At 40.6% G+C, this 19,695-nt stretch overlaps 1 protein-coding gene across 1 annotated transcript in view; it reads right to left on the bottom strand.

The window, feature by feature from the left end:
- SGSM1 (small G protein signaling modulator 1) overlaps positions 1-19,695 on the bottom strand; it is a 333,454-nt gene that overhangs the window by 65,623 nt on the left and 248,136 nt on the right. Inside the window, exons 14-18 of the mRNA XM_075320055.1 lie at positions 10,683-10,747; positions 9,867-10,012; positions 3,622-3,750; positions 3,072-3,254; positions 1,034-1,105 (exon numbers count right to left, since the gene is read on the bottom strand). Coding sequence (XP_075176170.1) covers positions 1,034-1,105; positions 3,072-3,254; positions 3,622-3,750; positions 9,867-10,012; positions 10,683-10,747 — 595 coding nt within the window. The remainder of the gene's footprint in view (positions 1-1,033; positions 1,106-3,071; positions 3,255-3,621; positions 3,751-9,866; positions 10,013-10,682; positions 10,748-19,695) is intronic.

Below are 19,695 nucleotides of genomic sequence, written 5' to 3'. Positions count from 1 at the left end.
ATGCCCTTTAAACCAGTGACTGGAGGGTCTTTCTGGGAACAAATTATTTATTTATTTTTTTATTATTTAAATAAATAATTTAAAAACCATTTTTGATAACCAGCGCAGATAAAGCAGACACCTGGGGACTAGTATTCACAGGCTGGGAAGGTCTATGGTTATTGGGCGTTCCCCAGCCTAATAATAGCAGCCTGTAGTGGCGCCACAATTGGCGTATTCATTAGATGTGCCAATTGTGGCGCTTTACCCGGCTCATCCCGAATGTCCTGGCGCGGTGTCAACCGGGGTAAATATATGGGGTTGTCTTTAATACAATGGTGCGGAAGATGGCAGTATGCGCATGTGCCGATTTTATTGAAGACAATGTCACAATAGTCGTGCACATACGCCGACAACAGTAATAATGGCGGCGGCGGCGTGAAATCTAAAGGATGAAAAGGAGCCAAGGCATGAGGAGCAATCATTACAGAGAATCCAACCCACAAAGTCCTGCCGTGATGCTCAAGCCTGTGCAAAAATTATGCCATTTCTGAAGGTTTGAACAAGGATTAGTCTGCAATTAAACCTTGAATTTCTCAACTAAAGGTATCATTTTAATCAGCGTCATAGCTTATAGGGCAAAAACCTGGTGGTGGTTCCTTTTAAAGTATTTTTGGCTTGGGGAAGACATTTTTGCACTATGTGGAACTTTCTGTGCCTGAAGACTGAGTCTAATGGTGTAGTTAAGTGAGAGTTCACTCTCCACAATCTGTCTTTAGTATAGTCCCAGAAAAAAAACAGCATTTCTAATTCTACAGTAAATGCAAGTTTCACAAGGTATTTTATTCTAATATTAATGCAGTATTCAACTGCAAGCTAAAAATCAGTGTCTCACGTAGTGCTTGTCAGAGGTTTTAAAAAAATGTGACATACATTTTGTATTTGAAAGAAAGTAACACGCTTAAATCCATCAAAAATTATGTTATGCAAAGGAATAGGTTTAGCCTCTGAAATAATCATTGACTGCAAAAATATCTAGCAAACCCTTCCTTACCTGTGTGCTTGTGCTGGAATCACTTTGTAGACGAGCATGATTTTGTCGATCAGAACTACAGCTTTGGGAAGACTGAAAATAAAATTAGAATGCAATGGTATAAGTGTTAGGACAGTATTATAATTAGCATCAAAGTTGCACCTTATTGATATATTTGGACATAATCATTGTAGTTTTAGAAATTTTAGCCTTCAAGTGAATCTGTCAACAGATCTCACAATTCAAGTGACATACATTTTACAATTATCCTGATGAGGCTGGTGTAATTATAAGCCTGATAATAAGATGAGCATTTTAGCGAAAAAGTGAAATAGACCAAGAGGCCAACTGTAATCAGCCTCTGCCCACCCAGCATGACTGACAGCTGCAGCTTGTACGGAGCAGTGTGAGATCTCAGCAAAAGGAGGGACACTAAGCTGTCAATAAGGCTAGTGATAAATATCACTATTTGATTAGTCAAAGTTTATCAAAATTACAACAAGCAGCTCAGTAAGTAACAATTCGATTGGATGCGTCTCCTCTAAATTACGCTGCTCTCAGATTAGGTAGCAAAACATGGTGATTGATTTCCTTTAATCATCTGATGTTATTCTCCATTCATACACAACACTAAATTCATAATTTCTTGAACTCCTGTTAACAGAGAGCAGTGCATTGTGGAAGCTCAGATTATATAATTACATAGCTGAAAAGTTTGAAATAAAAAGAAAACCTAAATCCATGAAGCTTATACTAACCTGCATTACCTAAGCAGTAAATAGCCAATAAAAACAGTTGCTAATTTTCTTAAAAAAGGACTGAAAAACCCTGAGTACTATAGCGGTCCCAAAAAAATCCATGAAAATGAACTCTTAGGGCGGCTTTGCACGTTGCAACATCACACGTGCGATGTCGGTGGGGTCAAATCGAAAGTGACGCACATCCGGCGTCTCTTTCGACATCGTAGTGTGTAAATCCTAGATTATACGATTAACGAGCGCAAAAGCGTCGTTATCGTATCATCGGTGTATTCTCCGACATTTCCATAATGCCGGTGCAGAGACAGGTACGATGTAGTTCCTCGTTCCTGCGGCAGCACATATCGCTGTGTGTAAAGCCGCAGGAGCGAGGAACATCTCCTACCTGCCTCCCGACTTCAATGAGAAGGAAGGAGGTGGGCGGGATGTTTACATCCTGCTCATCTCCGCCCCTCCGCTTCTATTGGCCGCCTGCCGTGTGACGTCGCTATGACGCCGCACGACCCGCCCCCTTAGGAAGGAGGCGGGTCGCCGGCCAGAGCGACGGTCGCAGGGCAGGCGAGTGCATGTGAAGCTGGCGTAGCGATAATGTTCGCTACGCCAGCTATCACAAGATATCATACCTGCGACGGGGCGGGGACTATCGCACTCGACATCGCAGCATCGGCTTGCGATGTCGTAATGTGCAAAGCCCGCCTTACAGTATTCTACATATAACGTTAATATCTCAAACATTGTGACCCCTTTTAAAGTTGATTAACACATGAAGCCACATCATCCTGTGGCAGAGAGGTTCATAGTAATGCTTGCAGGTTAAAATAACTCACATGTGATCTAGACAGAGTATTGTTGGCATTGCAGCTAGTTTTGGATGAAGTCAAAAGAAATGTACAAACACAGACTACAGCTTTGAAAAAAATACTTATGATCTATTGGTATTGCATAAGTAATTTATTAGCTTTTACAGGAATTTAGAGTATAAAAATGCTAACAATATTAAATATATTCTGTGTGATATCAATCTAAGGCCCCTATTTATAAAAAAAAACTAAACAAAAACAAACTGTGATAATCAGAGTGTTTTACTGGTAATAGAAAATCAATTGTCACCCCTCCTGTTTCTCCTGATACTAGGTATCTTCATGCTGTTCCAAGGCCTTTAGATTAACATTTCTATGAATTATTAATAAATAATGGCCATTTATGGAGTTGGAGCCTGGAGAGACAGGAGTTGGAATTTGGCTCAACAACTGCACAGATCCGCAGTATTATTAATCTCTATCTGGAACGCTGCAACCAACCTCATTGCTGACTGTGGAGTCCCTATGCATCATTCTCTGGATTTGTATGTCTAGACTGGCTCCAGAAGAACACTTCAATAAAGCTGCTGCATGAGATTCCTTCTCTCTCTGCCGAACAATAGCCTCACAACCAAGCCACTCTGCCATAGTTTGTTCATAGCAGGCACGGATTTGATCGTCCACCTAGCCCAAGGACAAAGAAAGGGAAGAGAAAATGTAAGGCATGAATTCACAATAACATCAGAAAAGAACAGATGACTGCATACAATACGATCAGCCCAGGTTATTTGTGCCTTTAAGCCTAATGATTCTCTTATGATGTGGTCTGTGTATCATAGCAACATTTAACACATTCCTACAATTTAATAATACCATATGGAGGTATGCCAAACATGCATTGCTTAATTGAATGTCTGCTGAAGGTTCTGGTTAAAAAGAATGTCTAATATTAGAAACATCAAATAAAATGAATATTATGCCACATTTTGAAAGAAAATGATGCCATACTTATCATTACAATCCATATTTACAGATTTACTCTGAGAAGTACCTCTCTTCTCTCTGCATCTGTCATCCCAAACTGATAGTGTCCAAGAAGAAAAGGCCACACTTCTTTCCGGATCTCATGCTGAATTCCGCCATGATAAATAAGACGTAAAAGTTCTTGCTCTTCATATCTCTGATTAAGAGGAAAAAAATAAATAAAATTTGAATATGCAAATTACTTATCTAACTACTATTTTTTTTTTACAAATATAAATAAAATATACAATAAAAAAGCATAGTTCTGAAAATAGGTGCATTTGTAAGGGCTTGTTCACACGCTGCATTTTTGTGGCATGTATTTCAAAGGTAAAAAAAATGCTGCACTTTACAGTATCAGCAAATCATAATGAGATTCTGAAATTTCATGCACGAACTGCTTATTTTTACCTCACGGATTTGAAGCATCAAAGCATTTTTTTTAAATCTGCATCATGTAATTATTTCGGCATTGTCAACCATTCCAATACGGGGGAAAAAAAAAATGTATGTAAAATCAGGTAAAAAAAGTAGTTTTTGGTGCAGAAACATCTGCTGCAAATACTCAACATTTGCACATATCCTTAGGGTATGTGCCGACGATCAGGACTCACTGCGTCCTGGCCTCGAGTCTCCTCTGCAGGAGAATGCAGGAGACCGCAGCTGCTCATGCCCACAATCAGAGTTCAGTGCACTGCGGTCTCTCGCTGTGTTCTATCTACGGAGGACGCATGTGCAGTACCGCATGGGGCAAGTGGTTATCCTATTCGTTGCTGGGCTGTTGAGGGTCGGGTCAGGCGATGTGACGGGTGGGCTTGCCCAATTCCGTTGCCCCGAGGAAAAGTATTTTGTCACAAACCCTTGTTGTGTCAACTCTGGCAGTAGCACTCTTGCTTGATTAGTAGAAAACTAAGACAAAAAAAAAATCAGCAAGGGTAATACATTGTTTTATGGAGTTTGATTTGCTGATTCCAAAAATATGCTTAGTTTTGCTCGATCACATAAAGTTTCTGACACAGAAGTATTTTTGTTATTATGTGAGTTTTGCATTTTCATTGTATGCTGGGCCCCTCATGTGAGCTGCTCAAGTTGTTCAAATGGTCTTCTTGACTGGTTGAATATGAGGAAAGTGGCTATGCTATTTGCTGTTCCAATGATTTGGAGAGAACCCAAAAAAGCATAGTGATGACTGCTACTTTTGTTTTGTCAAACTGAACGGCTTTTCTACAAAGCACATACATAAGATTATTTACCCTGAACTTGAATCTGCAATTAGGCCAGTTCCACATGATGGTACCTTGGCAGTTCCTGTACCACTGTTGTCTGGATTGGATGAAAATGAAGTAGAATATGAAGATTATGGAGCTGAAGTTACTGGCGAAAACATGGAGACCTCAAGTCAAGATGAGTATGTACCTTATGGAGCAGGTAGAATGCTTTACTCAACATGAATTAAATAATCTCATCAGATACCTTTCATTGTCAAAAGATAAAGCTGAACTTCTTGCATCAAGGTTGAAACAGAAGAATCTTCTTCATGATGATGTGAAAGTGTGTTATTACCAAAACAGAAGTAACACTTTAATACAATTTTTCACAGTTGATGGACCAATGGTGTACTGTAACAATGTGAATGGCCTCTTTCAAGAACTGAATCAAGAGTATTTTGTTGCAGATTGGCGATTGTTTATTGACTTATCCCAGAGAATTTTGAAAGCAGTGTTGTTTCACAATGGAAATATGAAACCATCCCTATGCTCACTCATGTCATCTAAAGGAGAGTTATGAAAATCTGTTAGTTTTTTTAGATGCTATACAATATAAGCACCATCAATGGAATATCTGTGGAGATTTGAAAGTGATTGGTCTGCTAATGGGAATGCAAGGAAGGTTCACAAAATATTGTTGCTTTTTGTGTTTATGGGACATTAGAAATACAGTAGAGTGTTGTTCGTCGTGATTAGGGACAGAGAAACATCTATGCTCCAGGTAGAGACAATGTTCAGCATAATTCTTTCGTTGCTCCACCAAAAATCGTTCTTCCTCCACTACATATAAAGTTGGGATTGATAAAAACTTTGTGAAAGCCAAGCAAAAATAAATTCACAAGGTTTCCAGTAAATTTCACAGAAATTCTCCAGCATTTCACGTGCAAAATTGAAGGAAGGGGTATTTGTTGGTTCTCAGATCAGACAGCTTATGAGAGATGATGTGTTTGAAGGAACTCTAAATGACAAAGAATTGAGATCTTGGAAAAGCTTCAAGTGGATCTGTGAAAACTTCTTAGGAAAAAATAAATCTCCAGAATATGTTGAAGGTGTTAAAGAACTGCTAAATGCATACCAGTGTCTTAGATGTTGCATGTCTCTGAAAATGCACTTTTTGCATTCACGTTTAGATTTCTTCCCTCAAAATCTTAAGGATACAAGTGATGAACAAGGCGAGCGATTTCACCAGGACATTGAAGTAATGGAACACCGCTACCAGGGTTTTTGGAATGACTCAATGATGGCAGATTACTGTTGAATGTTATATAGGTACAAGCCTGAAAAATCGTATCAACCACAGTTCAATGCAAAGCACTTTTATTTCTGCTCATATTTTGGTTTTTATTTTGCATGTGAAATTATTTTTGGTTCAATAAAAACTGTTTTGTAAGGTGAAGCATTATTTTTTATATATTGAGATTACTATTTTCTTAATGTCGCCAGTATATTTCCTATGCCTTATAATAATCATGCTGCTCCATGGAAATAAAACGTGCTACAGAAAAGCTATATACATTTTTGAAATCAGGACAAAAAGATAATTCAGAAAAGTAGTCACCTGCGATGATTACAAAAAATATTTTTTTGTAGACCTGTGTAATAAGCACTTTACTGATGGGTCACTTTGTAAGGACACAATCTCTGGCAGACAGTGTGTGCACTCACTTGGCTATATTCCACTTGGTGCTAGAGAGAAGGAACAGTGATTTGAGGTACCTGGAACTATCAGAACAAGTGCAATGAATCTAACATTTAAATATTGTTTGTAGGAAGACACCTTAGTGTTTAGTGTGACACCTTTATGTACTACAATCTGAAAATGTGGAATATTTACCATAGAAAGGGTATGAGCTCCTGTTTTACAAAGTGTAGATAAATTCCTAAGCAGCAGTTAAAATGTCATGAAGCTTTTTTATTATCACTTTGCAATGTTTTTAATTGGAATTTGTCAGCAGGTTTTTGCTATGGATTCAGAGAACAGCATAATGCAGGGTCAGTGAGCCTGATTCCAGTGATGTATCACAAAGGCTATATGTGCACATTGCAGTTTTTTCTGCACACAAACTGCAACCAAAACTGCACCTAGTCACAGAGAGCCTGGAATTGTAAAAAAAAAACAAAAAACACTTGTAATGATTGTGCATTTTTGCCGCGATTTTGCCACATTTTTTTTAATGCGTTTTTTAAAGGAGAAACAAATTATGATAGGATAGGATAATTGATAGATAACTAGAATAGATGGATAGATAGAACAAAAATGGATAGATAGATAATAGAGAATAGATAGCTAATAGATAATAGATAGATGGATAATATATGATAGATAACAGATGGATAGATAATAGATAGAACATATAGGAATAGATAGAAATAAATAACATATAGAATGGATAGAAAGAAATAACAGAATAGCTTGATAAAGTGATACCTAGCTTGGCCAGCTGTTTTTTTTTTTATTTTTTTGGAGGTAAAAAATGTTCATATCCAGCACAGGAACAGCAGCTGCTGCAGGCTGCAACCCTCAGCAGTCTGCTGTATCTTGGCTTGTTATGAAAAATAGAGGGGATCCCACGCTTTTTTTTAAATTGATTTAAAAAAATAAATAAATAAATAAATTAAAAAAATGACGTGGGTCCCCCCATTTTTCTAAAACCAGCCAAGGTACAGCAGACAACTGGAAGCTGATATTATTAGGGTGGGAAGTCCATCGTTATTTGGCCCTTATTACCCTAACAATAGCAGCTCACAGTCGCCCCGGAAGTGGTACATCCACAAGATGCACCAATTCTGGCGCTGGACCCAGCTATTCCCGATTGCCCTGGTGCAGTGGCAATCGGGGTAATAAGGGGTTAATGGCAGCCCATTGGTTAGTGACGTCAAGCGTCTATGAAACACCCCATATCACTAATCTGTAAGTGAAAGTAAACCACAAACAGCCAAAAAAATCCTTTATTTGAAATAAAATAAAAAACACCCTCTTTCACCACTTTATTAACTCCCAAACACCTCAGCAGGTCTGACGTAATCCACACGAGGTCTCACGGCGAATCAGCTCTGCTACATCTTTGCCCTCTGTGGATGGATACCTGGCCTTGGCATTTCCCTTGTCATATCTTTAAACTTGTCAAAGAGTTGGATATTGACTAAAAGGGACACTTAATATGGTGGCTATGGTGGTCTCCTAAAAAGAGCCACTCCTTGGCTAGGTCCTTCCCGGAGGGATATCTGGCTAGTTTCTGTGTCAAGACTCCTAATAGAGGATGCACAAACTTATTTGATTTGCATATTTTCCAGGGGGCAATGCACCTAGGATTTCACTGTGTTGAGACCCCTCGTTGGCTGCCGGCAGTGTTTTCTCTGGCTGGTCTCCCCGAGATCAGTGATTATTTTGTCTTGTACATCTCTGTCCTGTCACAGCGAGCGTCATAGAACATGACTGCCAGCCGTGAGTGCAGACATAGCCGCAGCAATCAGAATTAACTAGGGTGAACCCCTGACGTCACAGCTACGGGCCCCGCAGTACAGCGTGTGTCGCAGCAGTGACGTCACAGGTTCACCGCTATGAGGTTCAAGCTGCTACTGAAGTGAGTCGCGCCATCAGCGGTGCCGTCACTCACGTGTGTCCCTCCACCTGTGGCTCACTTCAGTCGCGGCTTGATTTGCACTCACAAGTGGAGGACTCCAGCTGTGATACTTATTTCCAAAACTGCCATCGCATTAGGGCAATCAGGATGAGCCAGGTAAAGTCTCGTGATTGTCGCATCTAATGCATGTGGCAATTCCAGGCGGTTGCTGGCTGATATTTTTAGGCTGGGGGGCTCCCAATAATGTTGGTCTCGCCAACCTGAGAATACCAGCCTCCAGCTGTGAGGCTTTATCTTGTCTGGGTATCAAAATTTGGGGGGACCGCATGCCATTTTTTTTATAATTATTTATTTATTGTACTATACGATATAGACCCACCAACGGCTGTGATTGGTGGTAGTCAGATGCTGTCACTCAGCATGGGGGTGCTTCTGAATGTAAACAATCACAGATGGTGGAAGCAGTGAATATGTATGAGCCTAATGAGCGGGTGCAATGAATATGTAATGAGGCTAATGAGAGGGTCGGGAAGAAGAGAGAGGCAGTTGGAACAGTGTGACAGCTGCGTTGCTCCGCGCCGGTGATCGGTGAGTATGAAGTGCTTGGAGAGAGAGACAGAGGGACAGACACCGACACCCACATGCCAAAATCACTGCAACATTGATTTTGTCATTCTACAACTTAGTTTGCAAGCTGCGTTTTTGTTGATCAAACCGTGGGTAAAATGTATGCAAAACACAAACAATTTGTAACCAATGCGTTTTGCCATGTGTTTTTCATTCCCTCATTAATTTCAATGGATGACAAAAGTTGACAAAAACGCAAGACGAATGAACATGCTGCTTCTTTTTTGTCAAAACATTTTGTAAAAAAAAACTGCTGACAAACTGCAGGGTGCACACAGCAAATCTGTCTTCTCATAAACTTTGCTGGGAAGTCAAAAGTGAGAAAGTTCTGACAACAAAACTGCACCAAAAAAACACGACAAAAATGCAACAATACAGCATGTGCATATAACCTTATTGGACTGCTTCATTCCGTTTTGATAGAATCCCTGTTTTGTCTAATGTAGATGTGGCAGAAATAAACCTTCTGGGCTGTATACTATAACCCCGTCCACACCAGACTAGCAGCTTCCTGTGTACAGTGTGAATTGTGAGCAAGCTGCCAATCAGGGGTGGGGTTATTCAGATTAACTTGATTTATCTCAACATGTGACACAATCCTGTAGTGATAATCTACTGCTGATAAAATGCTGACTGTATTGAAACTACAGCACACTGCCTAATAAGTGATACCTCCCTGGAATCATGGTCTCAATGCCTACATTATGCTGTTCTCAGATTAAATAGCAAAAACCTGCTGACAGATTCCCTTAAAGTATCAGGAAGAGATTTTCCATAAAAAAGTATTAACTCACCGTACTATCTTCCAAATATTTTTGCCATATCTCTAAAGAAAGGCCGAAGCTTGCATCAACTGGGACATCAGGATAGACTATTTTGTGGTTTACCAATGCAGATAAATGTGTTCTAACAGTAGACAAGTGTCTGCAGTAGGCAAGCCCTACAATTAAAAAAATGAGATTTTCCTTTAAAATAAAATAAAAACATGTATTTTTAAAATATTTTTTTTTTTCGTTCAAGAGGTTTTCCACTACTAATTTAACCCCCTTACATATAACCTAACTCTTCCTAATAATCATTTTTCTAAATGATGGGCAAAAGGTGAATTTACAAAATACTAACAAAATAATAAAAATTAAAATGTAGACTTTTAGGAGTAAAACAGTAACAATACAGTGACATAGCAAGAATCTGCATAACTAATCATATGCTAAATAGCTGAAATTTATGTATGAGATAGCCAAGAGGATTGTCTATAAAATTATGGTAGTCTCCCGCTCAAAGCTGTAGTGGGTGGTGAGATATGGAGACTAAAAGTCAAAAATTTAAAACATTGTTACCCTTTTAATTGTCACTGTATCTGTCCTAAGCTGTTCCTATAAATACCACTTCTATAGGTGTTATGGAAACATCGCAGCTCAGCCCAAGTGGCTGCATCTGTTGTCCCGATCATAGATGAGATAGAAATCATTTTCTAGTTTCAGTGATTATCATTTCATTTGAAACTTTATTTGCATGGAGATATCTGATCAAATGTGCAACGTGTGGATAAACAATCAGATAAATAAAATGAAAGTGAGATAGGCACATAAATGAAAAGATGTACTTACACCCGTAGAAGGCTCTGGAGACAATCTGATACTTCATATTGTCGCATAACATTTTAAGAGGTGCTCTTAAATAAAGAGTAGTTTCAAGTTAAAAATACTTTCATATTAAAAGGATTAGTACACAATTTATATTCAGATTTATGAATAAGCTATTTATACATTTTGGATGAAAGTATAGGATTATTCTTTAAAGCGTAACCGTTGTTTTAATTTTTATTAGATAAATCAATAGTAAAACAACTTTGTAATATATCTTATCAGAAATTTGCTTCTTTCTCTGCTAGAATTGATCAGTCATTATCAAAATTCTCAATTCTGGGGTAAAATCTGTATTCAGTATAGACTTTCCCATTACTGAGATAGGAGATGACAGTTATTACTGATGAGATTCTATGACAACGGGAGGAAAAAGGAGCTAGTGACAGAGGGAGGAGTCAGAGGCAGAGCTGTGCCCCTCCTCCCTCTTCTATCATCATAGAATCTCATCAGTAGCAGCTCTCATCTACTATCTCAGTGATAGGAAAGCCTTCACCGAATACAGATTTTTCCCCAGTATTGAAAATTTTGGTAATGACTGCTCGGCACTGCTCATTACTCAATCGAGCATCAGGGTGCTGCTTGTGGTGCTCAACCAAGTATCTCCGGTGTTCGGAGGTTTCCTCTGTCAACCAACGACCACAAATCACAGGCTCGCTTCACTGCATAATGTGGGCAGGTACCCCGGGGAGAACCATTCACACTCTCTGAATGGCTCTCACTGGGGGTAAAGCAATGTTTTTGGATGTAGTGTGTCAAAAGAAAAAAACCTTGCCCTCCCTCCCCTCTAGAAATGCTCTCTTCATGGTTGGCTGTATGTGGGCGGAGAGCTGAACTGCCCAATCATTGACTTCCATTATACTCGTTACTCGAGTTTAGCACTTTCAAAGTATCTGACCTGCTGGACTCAAGAACTGAGCATTTTAGTGCATGGCCATCTCTAGTAATAACTGATCAATACTGGCAAAGAAAGAAGCAAATTTGTCTGACTGCTTATTTCATTTGTACTATTGATTTATAAAATATGAATTAAAATGACGGATAAACTTTAAAACATTTTTTTTTGTTTGTACATATGCTTAATCTTCATAAAAGCTATAAATTGTTGAATAAATTAAATTACTTATCAAGCTCTGAGCTACAGACTTAAGTGCAGGAATTTTGAAAATTGTATGCTGACTAAATGTCTGCACAAGGTTTGCTCTGGTTATTTGCTGTCTAGGTATCGTAATTCCAGGCACTGTGCAGTCAGTTGATGTTCATTAAAACTAAAGATGACTATATACATTAGATGTACATCTGATGAATGTATTGGGCCTCCCAACTCTTCCCCAAGGACAGAGATAAAGATTGTGGTGAACAATGTGGAAAATAAGTATTTGATACACTCCCGATTTTGCAAATTTTCCCACCTATAAAGTCATTTTTATCGTAGGTACACTTCAATTGTGATAAACAGAATAAAACAAAAAACAAAAAAAATTGTATGATTTTTAAAATCATTAATTTGCATTTTATTGCATGAAAGAAGTATTTGATACAACTGAAAAACAAAACTTAATATTTGGTGCAGAAAGCTTTGTTTGCAATTACAAAGGTCAGACATTTCCTGAAGTTCTTCACCAAATTTGCAGCAGGGATTTTGGCCCACTCCTTCATACAGATCTTCTACAAATCTTTCAGGTTTTGGGTGGTCACTGGGCAACATTGAGTTTCAGCTTCTTCCAAAGATTTTCTATTGGGATCAGGTCTGAAGACTGGCTGGGCCACTCCAGGACTTTGAAATGATGCATACAGAATCACTCTTTAGTTGCTCTGGCTGTGTGTTTTGGGTTATTGTCATGCTGGAAGACCCAGCCACGACTCATCTTCAATGCTCTTACTGAGGGAAGGAGGTTGTTAGACAAATTCTTGTGATACAAGACCCCATCTATCCTCCCTTAAATACGGTGTAGTCATCCTGTCCTTTGCAGAAAAGCGCCCCCAAAATAGGATGTTTCCACCCTCATTCTTCACGATCAGGACAGTTCTTCTTCCTCCAAATGCAGTGAGTGCAGCTGATTTCAAAATGTTCTATTTTGGCCTCATCTAACCACATGAACTTCTCCCATGCCTCCTCTGGATCATCCAGATGGTCATTGGCGAACTTCAAATGGGCTTGGAAATGTGCTGGAAATGTGCTTTACTCTATGGCAGCATAGTGTATAACTACTGGTAATCTTTGAGACTGTGGTGCCAGCTCTCTTCATTGACCAGTTCATCCTGTGTAGTTCTGAGCTGCTTCCTGACCTTTCACTGAATCATCCTTAGCCCACGAGGCGAGATCTTGCATGGCGCCCCAGACAGCATAAGATTAACAGTCATCTTGAATTTCTTCCATTTTCTAATGATTAAGCCAACAGTTGTCTTCTCACCAAGCTGCTTGCCTATTGTCCTGTAGCAAACCAAGCCTTTTGCAGGTTTCCAATTCTGTCCCTGGTGTCATTGGACAGCTCTTTGGTCTTGGCTATGGTGGAGAGGTTGGCGTGTTATTGATTGAGTGTTTGGACAGGTGTCTTTTATACAGGTAACTAATTCAAACAGGTGCAATTAATACAGGTAATGAGTGCAGAGTAGGAGGGCTTCTTAAAGAAAAACTAGCATGTCTGTGAGAGCAAGAATTCTTGCTGGTTGGTAGGTGATCAAATACTTATTTCGTGCATTAAAATGCAAATTAATTATTTAAAAATCATACAATGTGACTTCAAGGATTTTTTTTATTATACTGTCACAGTTGAAGTGTACCTACGATAGAAATTACAGACATCTCCATTCTTTATAAGTGGAAAAACGTGCAAAATTGGCAGTGTATCAAATACTTATTTTCCCCATTGTATATTTCAACTGCTCAATTGTTTTTTACTTTGGGAAAGATAAGCCACCAGTAGTGGAGTCTGGCAGCTCTTCCTCCTTAGAATCCTGAGGCCACCATGCAGGAATTATTCCCTTTTCTTATTAAGAATACAAGCATATTTAGCATAACTATTTAGCTTGTGTACATGGTGTATTTTATGAATAGTTCTGGACCAATCAAGTTTTTAGCAACATATGCTGCTTGAAGGGGTTTTCCACTACTAATTTACCCCCCGTCTGATATGACCAATTTCTTCCTAATATGCAATGTCCTAGTATCCTTTTATTACCTACCCTGTTCCTTTAAGCTTATGTCTATGTGGCTGCTTTATAACTTTGTTGTGATACAGATATTATTACTTCCCATCTGGGGACTGTAATCGAACGATCTGAACAGTGCATGTCACTGTTGGTGTCGGGGCTGCCTGTTGGTGAGTGAAAGCAGTCTGAGCATGCATGCTCAAATCAGACCTCACTCTTCTCTCTGCCTCCATCCTGCTGATGATTTGAAGTGCCGTCTCTTCAGCTGAGAAGCTTTACAATGTTCTGATCATGAGAAAGTATATTACAGGGCTTGACAGCAGAAGGCGCAGCACTTCACTCAGTCTGCCCCACGCATGACCAAGCTCAGATAAGGCTTCACCCTAGTCTCCCTCAATTGTACTGAAGCTTTGAAGTGCCATGCCTCCTGCTGTCAAACTGTGATATCCTTTCAAATAACAAGCTGCACATCGCAGCGCTCATCAGGTGGAGTGACAACACTTCAAATCATCAGCAGGATGGAGGCAGAGAGGAGAACGAGGTCTGATCTGAGCATGTGTGCTCAGACTGCTGTCACTCACTGAGAGGTAGCTGACCCCCACGCACCAGTGAGGTGCACTGTTCAGTGTGTTCCACACCAGTTCCCAGATAGGAGGAAGCAATTACTCTACCACAACAGAGTAATAAAGTAGCCACACAAACATAGGCTTACAGGAGCAGGACAAGTGATAACATTATATTAGAAATTGTTTATTACAAAGAGTTAGGTCATATGAGATGGCACTAAATTAGAAGTGGAAACCACTTTAAGGTGTCTAGTTAGTTTAAAGAGGACCTGTCGCCAGATCAAAATTGACTAGGTTTTGAGCTTATTATATTCACACTGCTCTCATGAGTATTCATTCTTATGTCTTCTTAAAATCCACCATATGATTGCAAAGATATGGGACTTTTTATTCTCTGCTAATTTTTTGGTCTTTACTAGAGCTGGTCGAACTTGCAGAAAACCGAAACCAGCGAGTCCCTGCTGAATTGTTAAAAAAAAAGTCAAATCCGTTCCGGAATCTGTTAACCATATAAGTCTATTTGACCAGAATCCGGAGATTACAAATGTTGTTAGAAGGGATAGGGGGTAGGAATACGCGCAGTGTACTCACCGAACCTCCGTCATGGCGGCAAACTCCTTCCGGGTCACGCTTTCCCTTCTGGAGCCGACAATTAACCCTCATTGAAAATTCACTGCTTTAACACCTGCAGATTCGCCATTTTCTAAGCACAAAATTCCCCCTGGGATCAAACCCGACCTTACCCACTGTTAAGGCACTATTGTTTAAAAAACTAATGAGGCAACCGGGAATCTCTTTAACCTACAAATGGTTGAACAACCCCTCTGACGAGCAAAAGCTCCCATACATGACTAAATGGGAATCAGATTTAGGCATTAACACCTCCCCCTCGGCGTGGCATACTGCGACGCAGTGGGTGCAAAGATCCTCAAAATGCATTAACCATTTGGAAAAGCTGAAAAAGGTGCATCTACGTTGGTACCATATGCCGGCAAAATTGGTGCATTACATTCCCAACTATTCACCGCTCTGTTGGAAGGGCTGCCTCCAGAGGGGATCACTGGGACACTGTTGGTGGCACTGTCCGAGGGTCCAACCTTTTTGGATAGCAGTTTTCAGACTCATTAGTGAAATAACAGGTGTGCACACCAACCCCAACCCAGGGCTGGCAGTTCTGAATTTGGGCATAGACTCGTACCCGCAGAATTTTAGGGGACTGATTGTGCAAATTCTAATAGCTGCCAGACAGTGTCTGAGCCATTCGTGGAAGGCCACTGAAGCTCCCTCTGGAGCCGAGTTATATAGTAGGATCGACCAACAATGCCAATATGAATACTTCCTTGCCCACTCCCTAAAACAAAAAACTAGAATTCTTACAATATGGGAACCCTGGCTGTCATCCAGCCATGCAACACCTATTACACGACTATTCCCCGGGCAAAGAGCACCTAGTTGTGATAGAGCCGATGGAATTATAGCCCTGGCTCGGCTAGCCAGGGGGCTAAAGCATTGAGACCCTGACTGAGGCAGCAGTTTATGAGAGAAATCTAGGAGGAGTTGATGGCCCCGGCTGGTGGACTGGGGTTGGTAATGCAGGCAGGCATCTAACCCTGTACCCCTACTAACTCCCCCCCCACTTCCCCCCCAACCCTACCTTCTTCCCCTCCCCCTTTGTTCTTGTTCCCCCTTACTTGAATGAAGTCCCCATCTTTCCTCCCCTCTCCTCCCTCCCCATGTTGTTGTGTGGTTAAAGTGTAAGGCAGAGGAATTGTAACTGGATTGTCTCGGAGTATATTAATGTATGGAGCCCTCATGTGCGGGCAGTTGACAATTGTTCTCTTAAATTACCATGTATGATTTTGTATCTGCCGTGTTTTCAATAAAAACTAATTGGATTAAAAAAAAAGAAGAAAATTCACTGCTTTCCTCGCCCGCCGGCGCATGTAATTGGTTGCAGTTAGACACCCCCCCACCCATAGTGGTACGGTAGTGTAAGCTCACTGCAACCAATCACAGGCATTAGGACGGCCGGTAGGCGGAAAAAGTAGTGCAGCTGTCTGCAGGTGAGTATTGTGATATAAAAATAAATGAATAAAACAATTGGCGCAGGGTCTCCCGTATTCTGATACCAGCACAGACAAAGCCCACAGCTACAGGCTGCAGCCGCCAGCTGTCGGGTTTTATCATGGCTGTGTATCAAAATAAGGCCGGATTCACACACTTGCACGAGTCTCTCATCGCATCACCAGGCAGCTGCACACTCTTCTGACAGAAGCGTGCATCTGCATGAATTTCTACGCAGCTGCATCCTCATGTCCGGAGAGTGTGCGGCGGTGCCAAGTGATGCGATCCGATACTCCTGCGAGTCATACGGTTCTTGTGAGCACACTGTAAGGTCAGAGTAACACTCGCTCGAGTCTTGCATCGCATCTCCTGGCACGGCCTGATGCCCTCCAGACACAAGCGTGCAGCTGCATAGAACTACATGCAGCTGAACCGTTCCTGTCAGGAGAGTTTGTGGCCACACCATATTCTTGCACCCAATCTACACCTCCTGGCAAAAACAGTAGTTTATTTACTTTACTTATTTATTTTGCCGCATTTTTTTGCCAGGAAGTGTAAATTGGGTGCAGGAATATGGTGTAAATATTTCAGCACTAAATTTGCATCCCTTGGCCAACAAATACAAAAAAGTTTGTTTTTATCTGCCAGGAGGTGCAAATTACAGTGCTGGCCAAAAGTATTGGCACCCCTGCAATTCTGTCAGATAATACTCAGTTTCTTCTTGAAAATGATTGCAATAACAAATTCTTTGGTATTATTATCTTCATTTATTTTGCTTGTAAGGAAAAAACACAAAAGAGAATGAAACAAAAATCAAATCATTGATCATTTCACACAAAACTCCAAAAATGGGCCAGACAAAAGTGTTGGCTCCCTTAGCCTAATACTTTGTTGGACAACCTTTAGCCAAAATAACTGCAAACAACCGCTTCCAGTAACCATCAATGAGTTTCTTACAATGCTCTGCTGGAATTTTAGACCATTCTTCTTTGGCAAACTGCTCCAGGTCCCTCAGATTTGAAGGGTGCCTTCTTCAAACTGCCATTTTGAGATCTCTCTACAGGTGTTCTATGGGATTCAGGTCTGGACTCATTGCTGGCCACTTTAGTAGTCTCCAGTGCTTTCTATCAAACCATTTTCTAGTGCTTTTTGAAGTGTGTTTTGGGTCATTGTCCTGCTGGAAGACCCATGACCTCTGAGGAAGACCCAGCTTTCTCACACTGGGCCCTACATTATGCTGCAAATATGTTGGTAGTCTTCAGACTTCATAATGCCATGCATACGGTTAAGCAGTCCAGTGCCAGAGGCAGCAAAGCAACCCCAAAACATGAGGGAACCTCTGCCATGTTTGACTGTAGGGACCGTGTTCTTTTCGTTGAATGCCTCTTTTTTTTTCCTGTAAACTCTATGTTGATGGCTTTTCCCAAAAAGCTCTACTTTTGTCTCATCTGACCAGAGAACATTCTTCCAAAACTTTTTAGGCTTTCTCAGGCAAGTTTTGGCAAACTCCAGCCTGGCTTTTTTATGTCTCGGGGTAAGAAGTGGGGTCTTCCTGGGTATCCTACCATACAGTCCCTTTTCATTCAGACGCCGACGGATAGTACGGGTTGACACTGTTGTACCCTCGGACTGCAGGGCAGCTTGAACTTGTTTGGATGTTAGTCGAGGTTCTTTATCCACCCATCCGCACAATCTTGCGTTGAAATCTCTCGTCAATTTTTCTTTTCCTTCCACATCTAGGGAGGTTAGCCACAGTGCCATGGGCTTTAAACTTCTTGATGACACTGCGCACCGTAGACACAGGAACTTTCACTTTGGTGATGTACTTGTAGCCTTGAGATTGCTCATGCTTCCTCAGAATTTGGATTCTCAAGTCCTCAGACAGTTCTTTGGTCTTCTTTCTTTTCTCCATGCTCAATGTGGTACACACAAGGACACAGGTTGAGTCAACTTTAATCCATGTCAACTGGCTGCAAGTGTGATTTAGTTATTGCCAACACATGTTAGGTGCCACAGGTAAGTTACAGGTGCTGTTAATTACACAAATTAGAGAAGCATCACATGATTTTTCAAACAGTGACAATACTTTTGTCCACCACCTTTTTTTATGTTTGGTGTAGAATTATATCCAATTTGGCTTTATGACAATTTTTTTTTTCATTGAAGACAAATTAAATGAAGATAATAATACCAAAGAATTTGTGATTGCAATCATTTTCAAGAAGAAACTGAGTATTATCTGACAGAATTGCAGGGGTGCCAATACTTTTGGCCAGCACTGTAGGTGCAGAAATCTGGTGCAGACGACTTCAGCACCAAATGTGCATCTCCTGGCAGAATACCGCAGCAAAAATCGTGGCAAAATCCCATGGGAAAAATACGTAAAAAAAAAACGTGGATTTTTGCCAGGAGGGTAGACTGGGTGCAGGAATATGGTATAAATTTTTTCAGCACGAAATCTACCTGTCTTGGCAAAACCCCCCAGCGATGTTCTGTCAGGAGATGCAGGTCTCACCTGAGATGAGGTCACTGACTTTATTGAGGTCACCTGAGGTTAGGTTACCTGCTGTTATGGGTGGAGGACAGTGGGAATCTCCAGCTGGGACCGCAAATAACCTGAGTGATGTCATCGCTCATCACAGCTCATTCATTCTCTGGAGCTTACAGAGGACAGTCTTGTTCTATGGTGCTCGCTATGAGATTCAGATGTAGCACAGCTGAATCGCCGTGGGATCTTGTGTGGATTATGTCAGACCTGGTTGTTTGGGGGCTTAATAAAAGGGTGAAAAAGGGTGTTTTTTGTCTTTTATTCCAAAGTAAGGATTTTTTCAGTGTTTGAATTTATTTACTGTCACTGACAGATTAGTGATGCAGGGTGTCTCATAGATGTCTGTGGCATCACAAATCTGGAGTTTAGTATCAGATGTGCTATTAACCCCTTATTACCCCGATTTCCACTGCATCAGAGCATTCGGAAAGAGCCGGTAAAGCACCAAGCTTGTCGCATCTAATGGATGCAACAATTTTGGGTGGCTGGAGGCTGATATTTTTAGGCTGGGTCTCACCAGCCTGAGAATACCAGACCCCAGCTGGCTTTATCATGGCTGGGTATGAAAATTGGGAGGGACCGCACGTCTTTTTTTTTAATTATTTTTTTAAATTAAAAATAAAAAAACCAGACGCATGCAGTTTCT

This window comes from Anomaloglossus baeobatrachus, chromosome 1, assembly GCF_048569485.1.
Source record: "Anomaloglossus baeobatrachus isolate aAnoBae1 chromosome 1, aAnoBae1.hap1, whole genome shotgun sequence".
Lineage (NCBI taxonomy): Eukaryota > Metazoa > Chordata > Amphibia > Anura > Aromobatidae > Anomaloglossus > Anomaloglossus baeobatrachus.
The sequence above is the reverse complement of the archived record's forward strand: the minus strand, read 5'-3'. Positions and strand labels throughout refer to the sequence as shown.